The sequence below is a fragment of the Austrofundulus limnaeus genome, unplaced genomic scaffold (assembly GCF_001266775.1).
Source record: "Austrofundulus limnaeus strain Quisiro unplaced genomic scaffold, Austrofundulus_limnaeus-1.0 Scaffold349, whole genome shotgun sequence".
Taxonomy (NCBI): Eukaryota; Metazoa; Chordata; class Actinopteri; order Cyprinodontiformes; family Rivulidae; genus Austrofundulus; species Austrofundulus limnaeus.
Genome location: NW_013952751.1, coordinates 484,999 through 495,391, shown reverse-complemented (window position 1 = coordinate 495,391; position 10,393 = coordinate 484,999). Strand labels below are relative to the sequence as shown.

The following is a 10,393-nucleotide window of genomic DNA, read 5'->3' as shown; positions in this document are numbered from 1 at the left end:
GACACAGAGGATTGTTGACATGAAGCCAGTTTCAGAGTTAAAAGGCAGGGCAGCTTCTGAAACATGTTCGTGCCAATTTAACATCATTTCAGTTCTTTCACTTTATTTAACTTTTCTCATCTGTTAAAATGAAACTATTCCTTTTTATCTCTCCTTATTCCCTTGCTTTACTCTTGAATAATTGGGATTTTATTGCAGGCTCAGTTTTAGAGACATCTATAAAACTTTTTCACAACATAAATACAAGGCTAACAGCAAGTTGTAATAACTTTAAAACACAATCTCTGGATGAAAGCAACGTTTAGCCTAATTTATTTTACTAACTACACCCTCCTTGATTTTAGCCAATAAAATCCCTTCATGTGTGACATAATAACTCTCTTAGTTTAATTTACATTTAGCTGCATCTTTCTCCTCCCTTCTGATTAAAGTCAGAGTCCTGCAGGACAGATTTGTAACGATTCTGTCAACCATCAAAGGTGTTTCTACATGTTTAATTTGACTGGCAGCCAGTCAGAGCGCTGCATCTGAACTGTGGCTCAATAACAGCCTTGTGAGACGCAGCAGATTCTGCACTGTGTTTTAGGGATGAGGCGGCGGTGATATATGGAGGGACTGACCACAGTCAGCGACTGGAATGCAGCTGCTGAAAACCACAAGTGATAAAGTATTGTTTTCTTACTAACCAGAAGGAGTCATCTTTTTTCTTTTTAAATACCTTGTCATATTTAGCGACAATATCAGCCCGCTCCTGGTCCAGTTTCACTGCAGCATCCTGCTCCGTATCAGAAGCTGGAGATCAAAACAAAGAGAAAAATAAAGAGAAAACATCATTTGATTGTTTCACAAGTTGCAAAACAAACTTTATTGACCAACACTGCAATAAATTCMTGTTTATAATGTGTGAACAACAAATAAAATGTTCCACATGTTTTTATTATATAATGAAAAGCAGATGAAGAAACAACTAAAGTAAAAAATAAGAAAATATTCGCTCCAGCGGTATCAAACACTAAACTTCTACAGAATGCTTGTCTTGTTTGTTTTAAATGATTTTAAAAGATGGGACCTTCAGCTGGGATGTTCTGACGCTGTGCATTATTAAATATGTTTAAGATTGTAGTCTTGTTTTAAAACCATTCTGTGATTATTTTAGGCTTTATCAGATTATGTTCCCGTTATGTAATGTGTTTTAACAGAATTCTTTGTCTTCCTACCAAGAAAATGCTCCCATTTTTTTGGAAAACAGACTCAAATCATGAAGGTCCAACTTTTGTGCCAAACAGTTGTTCAGAGCTTCTTTCCAAACATTTATTCACAGAGAACAAAWTGTTACTTAGAAATCTAAATTAAACATGACTCAAGTAGGGGTCTCTGAAGTACAGGGGGGAGTTTCTGGCTCCTAGAGTTTGGAATATAAGCAAAGGTTCTTGGGTGGGCAGAGTTTGGTTGGATTGACTTGTGGTTCAACTTAAAAGATGAAGTAATAGTAATTCATAAACGTTTTGTGAACATGTAAATGTAATTTAATGACTTCAAATTCCATGTGGTTAGCACCTTCCTGTCTCAAGTTATGACTTCAAATATTTATATTTAAAAATATAGGTGCTTTCTGGTCGTTTCGACTGAACTGCATGTCCCCCCAGCTTCTCAGTGCTCATTCAACTGAATTGTTTTGGCTTCTTCAAATCCCACCCAAAATAGTTAATCTGACCAATCACATTTTYAACAAACTACACCCTCAAAAATCWAWTTGATCACATSTTGGACAAACTCCTCTCACAAAACAAGAAACTCCCRTTTAGTGACTGCAGAGATCCACTTCYYACATAACTGGACAATACAAAACTCAAAAATATGATTTTATTTTTTCTATTTGGTCCTTGAATGCAGCATAGCTAGGAGACAACAAAAAGATCAAATTTGTTTCCTTATCTGTGAATGCACCAAGTCTTTTCTCTGTCAACAGCACATCTTTAGATGTTACATCTCAGCTTWTTTGAGATGCAATTAATAAAAAGATTCCCTAATATTAGGAGACAATTAAACAGTTTGAATCATTTTCACACAAGTAAAATGCAAATACATTTATCTTCCTTAACGAGTTTATTTATTTGCACCTCTTCAAATTTAAACCCCCAACTTGTTAACTGTTTTACTGGACACCAAAACAGTGTTCTAAAGTGGCTAAAAAACCATCCAGACCAGCAACTAAACAAACAAAAAAAAAAAAAACATGTCGGCGACAGCTTCAATACAAGCAGAAAAAAACCCTTCCTCATCAAAATGATAATTTATTCTGTGTTGGTGAAAAAACTAATAAAAATGGTCTTTTTGTCCTTCAAAGATCACAGTTTCTGAAAACTCTGTGTTGACACATCAGATTGCTATTCTGTCATCACAGAGATGCTTTGTGTTATTCCAGCTCTTCGAGTGAGCCAACACACACACACACACACCCGCACACACACACACAAAACTCAAACCAGTGAGAGAACAGGCTGACCTCAGCCTGAGAGAAAGAGGAGCTTCAGAAACACACCAGCTTCTCTCACCTCTCTGACGTCCATCAGGACTGAGAATCAGAGCTTCCACCAACAGTTTACACACACACACACACACACACACACACACACACACACACACACACACACACACACACACACACACACACACACACACACACTGTGAGGTGCTTCCGACACAGATTTTATAAAGTGGGGTCGTGTTGTGTTTGTGTTGAATCCTGTCTGCGTCGTGTTTCTAATGGAGGCAAAGAATAAATCACAGCGGTGGGCAGGGAGCCAAGTGCAGACACACACTTCAGCACAAAACACCTGAACGTTTGAACAAAACCTCATCTTCACACAAAACACCATTTAGACAACACACCTCTTAAGAYACAAACACAAAGGAACATCACCTGTGACATAACGATCTGGTTATCCAGGTCATTTTTTGCTCTGAGTTTTCCAGTTTGGCACACATACATTGAGCTGAACCCAGCACTGTTTTAAACCCAGACACATGCAGAAACTTCATGTGAAGAATAGGGTTGGACATAATTGTACCGTGTTCAATTAATCGTCAGAAAAACATTAATCCATTATKTTTTGGCACTTGATGAATAATACGATTAATGCCACCAGGCAGAGTCCACTCGGTGCTCCTCTCCTCTTCAAATATGACGAACATTAAAAAAAAGTTCTGTAATGTATCTATCAACACAATTTAAAATTTGATGTATAGCCTGGAACTCTGTAATTTTGACACAATTTGGAACAGATTTTTACGAAGAGCAAATCTTTCCCAATAAATTGGTTATGTGGATAGGACATAAGGTCGTCAAATTAATAATTCTCAGCTAATTAATATTCTCTAATTAATTCTCACCCCAATTAATCGTGATTAATTTTTTGCCAATATTGCCAAACCCTAGTGCAGAACTAAAGTAAGGGACTCTCTTGTCCACCACACGTTCCGAGCTCAAGATGCCATCAATATATTCTGCTGTTAGGGAACATTTAGGCCGGGTTTGCACAATTGTAGCATCACGGCTGGGGCTCAATTTGTGTACACAGGGTTCGTACGGGTGCTTGAAATCCTTGAAAATGCTTGAATTTTACTGTTGCAAAAGTGTGTACAYRACAGCAGTGCTAGTTTTCTTTGAAACTGAACCTCTATCCAGGCTTCAGAGTGCAGGTTTTTGGAACCCCCTGCAGCGGTGTGACATCACCCATGCACGCTATGGACGGCTGCAGTTTAGACTTTCTGCACCCGCACCAGCCAACGACGACACAACAACCAAAACAACCTGACTATCCYTGCTCCAAATAAAGGTCCCTGTATTCATGGATCAAACTGTTCTCATGCTCAAGATTAGCATCAGTTTGACCAAATATATAAAAATTACCATTTATGAAAGGTGCATCAGCAAAAGCTTTATGTAGGCAACAGCAATATGATAGGTCAAACTAATTAATCACCTAAATGTAAATATAACTGGAACGAACAAAAAATGCGACCCAACAGCCTCTTGGTAACATTTCAAACAGGTTGAATAACCTGGTTTATGTCGTCACACCGGCCCCTCTTCACATAACTTCCAAAAGTTGTGTAATAGTTGTGATTCCTTTTTCTAGKCCAGGTTTTCAGACTTTTCTTTGACTGCAACCATTCTTTGACTTCCTCTCAGGGTCTCTGGGGTTCAACGGGAGGGAAAGCTTAACACAGATTCCCAGAATGCTCCAGACAAACATGCTCCTCAATGAGCTGGCTGGCATTTTTATGACGGGATGCTGTGTGTGTGTGTCAGTGAAAAGCTGCCAAGAAGCACACACAGCGGGAGAAAAACTGCTCTAAGGACAAACAAACAAATACAGTCAAGACTTTTTTTTATTCCTTTCTGGGAATCTGATCCCAGGAGGCCCTATGGTTCCCATAGTGAGAGGAGAAGAACTGAGAGGAATTGGGGTTCAGCCTTTTATTTCAATGAAAGCCTCAGTTTTTAGTCCTGTAGAAACAGACTGTAGAGACAGATCTGTGTTCCAGGGAACATGTTGAAGCTTTTGGATGAATTCTCATGCTTTGTTGATTATGATGTCCATGATGGAGATGTGAAATTGTCAGGATGTTTTATCTTGAAGTTCATGTGTTCAACATGTTTAGCCAAAGAGGATTTTTTCATCTTGAGAGTGATGGCTGTGGAAATGCACATCTATAAAGGAAATCCAAGAAGAAAGAGTCAGAGTTTAGTTTTGGTTCAGAACCTGAGTGTGAATCCAACCTTTGAAAGAGAACTCAGTCATCATTCATTAAAGATTAAACCACCTCCCACAGCTAGCTGACCTTTCACATCCCCAGCGGTGAGGGACATGTCCTCATCCTGCTGGGAATAAAAWGTCCCAGTCACCCTCCCCTCCTGCCTGGCTCTGTGCTGCACTGACCCCCTCCACCTCCTCCTCCTTGATGTGYTCCTCCTTCAGGAGGAGTCAGAGGTTTGAGCTTCACATCACCACACAGGTGYTACTTCCTGCTTATGGGTTCATGTCCAAAGAAACCTCAGAGAGGAAGCTGACCGACAACTTCCTGTGTGACTTTCATGTTTTTACTCATCTTTATAACAGTGGAGAGAAACTCGTCAAGGTTTAAACAAGTGTAGATAGGAAAACATTTGAATAATTTGTTGAAGTGTAAAAGGAGGGTTTCATATAATGATGATGGGGTTGGTGTGGATCATGTGACGGGAAGTGTTTGTTTCTTATCACTTTGTTGTAATACAACAACAATGACGAGATTAACCACGTCGCTCCTCGTTTCCTCTTTCAGCTGCTGTAATGAGCGTGCTTTGTTCTTTATTTTAAAAAGTCCTGATGAACCTCTTCATCCTTTAAACTGCCATTTGCTCCACCTCCTGGCTTCGCATCGACCCCAACAATTGCAACAGTAATTACAGTGGAGGACATGACTGGGAAAACAACTATTTCCCAACCTTTTTTAGCCGAAGCCAATCTTACAAACTATTCATCGTTTGTGATCTTATATTATTATAAAACAGCCTTTAAAGGTTTTAACCTGTTTAGTTTTCAGGTAAACTGGATGTGGAAGTTTTTACAAGTGAAGTGGAGCTTCTCACTTCTCTAACATTTCGGCCTTTTGTCAAGTTKGAGGAAACCTGACCTTTTAAAAAATATATCTTGTTTGAATGCAGTTTTCTAGTTTTCCTTCACATGTTTTAGCAAAGATTTACTTTTTTTAAACCACATCTGAACAAAGAGTTCTAATTTTCTGTATAGGATGAATAAACTGTGCTGTAGATTTTTTTCTTAATTAAAAAAATAACGGATCAATTTTCACCTAATAAACCAATTTCTATTCTACTAAAACAATACACAAGAACAGCTAAAGATTTGATGAATAAAATGTTTTCATATACTGAGCGTTTCAGAAAAACAGAAAATATATAAAAAGTAAAATATATCAAAAAAACAATTACTACATTAGAACATTATAAGGTTGCATTTATAACATAATGCAGTCTGGTTGGGTATTTATATTACACCACACACCAACGAATGATAAAATAATAATCTTATTTAGCTCAAGATTTATTATGTTTTTCAGTTTAAATGTTGGAAATATTTTCTTGTTAGGTTTTTTATTTTAGAGCAGGAAGAGTTCTCACTTTCAAGTCTTTAGAAACTAAAATATTCAATACAGTTTAAAATAAAAATGCTGAAATAAAGCAGTCTGATGATCTGTGCACAAACCTGCCAGACCCAACAGCAAATATTTATCACTTCTCAGTTTATGATCTCAGTTTTGTTCCACTGKGCTACAGTTTTCATGCAAACATGTCCAGAACTTATTTAACCATCCTGCAAACAAACCAACCACAAAAACCAAACACATGAAGTGAAAAGCGTCMATTATGTCTGAAACAGTTCTGATCTCAACAACACAGAGAAACTGAAACATTCAGCTCCTTCAGCTAACAGTGATGTCACAACAATGACATATGTATGACTAAACATCTGAGACACAAACTACAAAAATAATCAGAGAAAGAACATATATCTGTAGCAGAAATAATGCTTAATGTCTTTATTACAAGTTTATCCTATTAAAAGGCTTTCAGGTCATGTTTTTTTGTTTCAGACTTAAGCACAAGTTCCTTGTGTAYAAAGCAAGAGCAGTTTTCAGAGGATGTCACAGTCTGTACAAAAGCTACATTCTGCCATCAGAGCTTTACATTTGGAGGCAAAGTGTTAGTTCATAATGGCTTGCTGTTYAGCGTTGCCGTCACTTTGCTGCTCCTCATGAGGTGACATCATCTGGTGTTGGTGCACCGAGCTGCAACCCAACCCTACAACCAGTCAGAGGGTGGTAGATTCTCYCTGCAACTATTCAATATAAAACTAGATGAAATGCTGCAGTGTGAAAGAGTTTAGTCCAGTTGTTTTACAGGTAGATTAATAGGCAATTCTGAAATGTGGGTATGCACTTAATATAAACAAAACAGATCAGCTAAATCTATGTAAACCTTGGTGGAAGCTTGTCAGATGAGGAAACTGAGTTAATCTACTGTTAATAAGAATCAGACAGCTGTTTAATCCTGTGTAAATAAGTACCATAAAACACAAAGAGTTTGGWCTTCTTGACCCCAAATCATTGTTGACCTGCTTCCATAATAAACTCCTTTTGTTATTTCCTTATAAAGAATTTATTTAGGCCAGTCATCACGTTATGATTATCCAGGTGTTTGAGAAATGAAATTAAAGTTTAACGTACACTGYATTGCCAAAAGTATTCAATCACCTGCCTTGACTCACATATGAGCTTAAGTGACATCCCATTCCTAATTCATAGGGTTCAATATGACGTTGTTCCACCCTTTGCAGCTAGAACAGCTTCAACTCTTCTGAAGGCTGTCCACAAGGTTTAGGAGTGTGTTTATGGGGATTTTTGACCGTTCTTCCAGAAGCACATTTGTGAGRTCACATCCTGATGTTGGACAGAAGGCCTGGCTCTCAGTCTCTGCTTTAATTCATCTCAAAGGTGCTCTAATGGGTTGAGGTCAGGACTCTGTGCAGGCCAGTCAAGTTCATCCACACCAGACTCTGCCATCCATGTCTTTATGGGCCTTGCTTTGTGCACTGGTGCAGTCATTTGGATGGCTGAGCAAATACTTTAGGCAATATACTGTAGTAAGGAAGGCATGTTTGTATTCAGTCTCTGGGTATAAACAGATTTAGATTTGTAGTCTGTGGTGGTAGTAGCTGAGAGTCATTCCCAGCAGATACTCTGGGCATTAGGAGCTCACGCAAAATCTTTATTTAAAAGTGTTGCAGAAAAGGCAGCAGGTAAATTCAATCAAGAAATTGTTTCAGTGTTTTTAACCATAAACTGGCATCAAAACTTTTATTCACAAAGATTATTCCAAGAGAYTGTCACTACGTTCGAAGAGACTTGTTTAAACAAACAACTAAACCGTTCTAAAGTATTTTATCTTATCTTYGATTTAGATTAACACATAAAACTAACTTTGCAACAAAGTTTGAGGCTATTAAAACATCAAACACAAAACAAAAAAAGCTGCAGTGACATAAAAACAGATTTAAAAGCAGAAAACAAACCTCTATTCAAGCCATCCACTGGACCCTCCAGGCAAGCCTTGGTCTGCATGGGTCAAAGTTCAGCCGGATCCAACGCGTCAAACGCACAACCTGAGCTGGCTCATGCTATCGCCGTGGCAACACAGAGAGGAAACCCGAGCACGGGGCAGGGAGAAGTGAGATCGGCTGTCACAAAGCTGCAGTTTGTGGTAGGAATCAGCACACGGACACATCTGACTTCAGAAGGGAGTGGATCCCACTCACAACATTCCACTTCCCCTCCTCCAAACGCAACAACACAACAAGCCTCATTCAGCCCATCACAGGGAGCCAGACTGAAGATTCCAGACAGCCGGGGACACTTTCAGAGGAGATCTGTGACAACATTAAAAAGTGGTTTTTAATTCGCAAAATGTGGGCGTTCAATGAGCTGTGGGGTCGGACGATGACAGGACGGATGATGAACAGTTTCCATTAAAACTTCATTAAGAAACGGACCCCGTGTACCATCTTCTGATGAGCCTTATGAAAGATGGAAGGAGTGGGTGGAGTGGATTGAAATGAGCAGCAGGCGGAGAAAAGAAAGGAAAAGGCTCTCTTGTAACCTCGGCTTTATCTCTGCTGCATCAGGAAATATTTTCAAACTGAAGTTCTGTTATCACTTCTGAAGCTCCAGGGTCACAGCAGGAAGACTGAGAGGGTGGGACTACTTTCTGCTCGTCTGCTTTTCTGTTTCAAATATTCCCTGGATGAAAAACAACCAGTGAAAGGTCAACTTTCCATCACGTTTACCTGGGTATCTGAAAGGATAAAAAGCTTCAAAGCTAAACTGAATGTCCAAAAGAATAACTGGCTTATTTACAGACTAAGTGCTCTTTGATAAATCGGACATCCAGTGTATTACCCACCAAAAATCAAAAAGCATGAAATGAGATGGTTAGAAGTTGTAGCTGTTTGGGTCAAACTGTGGAAAAAAATAAGTTGTCTCATGTCTTACAGTGAGCCATCACACTGAGTACATGTTGTGAGTTATCATCAGCTACTTAAGACCCTGTCACACTAGACAACTTATGTCAACTTATGAAAAATTTTCATGTCTAATTTGCTAACAAGAGATATATATTTGATCAATTTTTTCGAATTACACTACATACATGCCAAAAAGAAGCTTCCTGTAGATTTTTTCAATTCCATCTTCAATGTGTCTTTTAAATGTTCATAAGTTGGCCTAAGTTGTCTAGTGTGACAGGGCCTTTACAAACAAAATTTTAAGRTGACATTTGCAAAACTACGATTTTCTGGGGTTTATTGGCTTCATTTGTGTTTGCGTCAAAACATGTTCAATCTGTTAGAGCTCAAAATAAGAGTTGGAGGTCAAGTCTCAGCTATTACCACATCAAATTTTAGGTTAATATCTGTAAAAATGACTAAGATACAAGCCCTTTTTGTGTTTTAATGTCAGCTGTGGTAGCCATATTGACTGGATGACTCCAGCAGGAGATGCACATCTGATTATGTTGAGAGTAAAATTTAGAATGTGTTGTTTGATCACTGGAGGTCAGAGTGCTATTTGAGGTGTACAGAGTTAAAAATGATCCTTTGAACCAAACAGACTCAAGATTTAACCCTGATCTAAAGAAGCACACAGACTGATTTACAGACTGAATCCCACCAAGTTAATTTAATCAGCTGTTCTGCTCTCAGAGAAGCTTCTGTGGTCTGAAATGTTCAAACAGCCTCTGGAAATCAAAGCCCTGTGGTTCCAAGTTTTTATGAGTAGGAGGAAGTTGAAGCTGACTGCAGTTGAGAAAGAAAGGGTTTAATCTTTAAAGCAGTATGAAAGATCTTGACAGAACAAAAACGGTTTTAGTTCAMAGCAAGCAGGGCTCTAGACTAACTTTTTGCACTGGTTGCACCGGTGCGCCTAACCTTTTTTCTTAGGCGCACCRGCACAAAAGTTAGGTGCACCCAAATTTTCAACCACATCGCCTAACATCAGAGTTTTACAGGTTATTTTTTTAATCACTGTTCATTAAGGAAACATTAACTCGAAAATAATTGGTTAACAATCTAGTAAACATAAAGTTCTTTATTTGAACCAGAATTGTAGACATTTAACTTACTGAAAAGTATTTAAAGTGATTCTATAAAATTTTAAGTGCAAATGTTTAAGAGCTGAACGTTTTATAAACATCTTAAAGTGGAACATACCCCCCGTGAAAGGATAACTCCACCCCCAACGCAAATTTGAAAAATGCATAAAGTGGATATATATATAT

The 10,393-nt window shown here is 38.4% G+C and overlaps 1 protein-coding gene across 1 annotated transcript in view; it reads right to left on the bottom strand.

Moving 5' to 3' along the window:
- Window positions 1–10,393, bottom strand: part of LOC106527909 (USP6 N-terminal-like protein) — a gene marked incomplete at its 3' end in the record, with an annotated part of 46,426 nt that overhangs the window by 16,253 nt on the left and 19,780 nt on the right. The window contains 1 exon segment of the mRNA XM_014022926.1: window positions 719–792. Within this exon segment, the coding sequence (XP_013878380.1) occupies window positions 719–792 (74 nt within the window).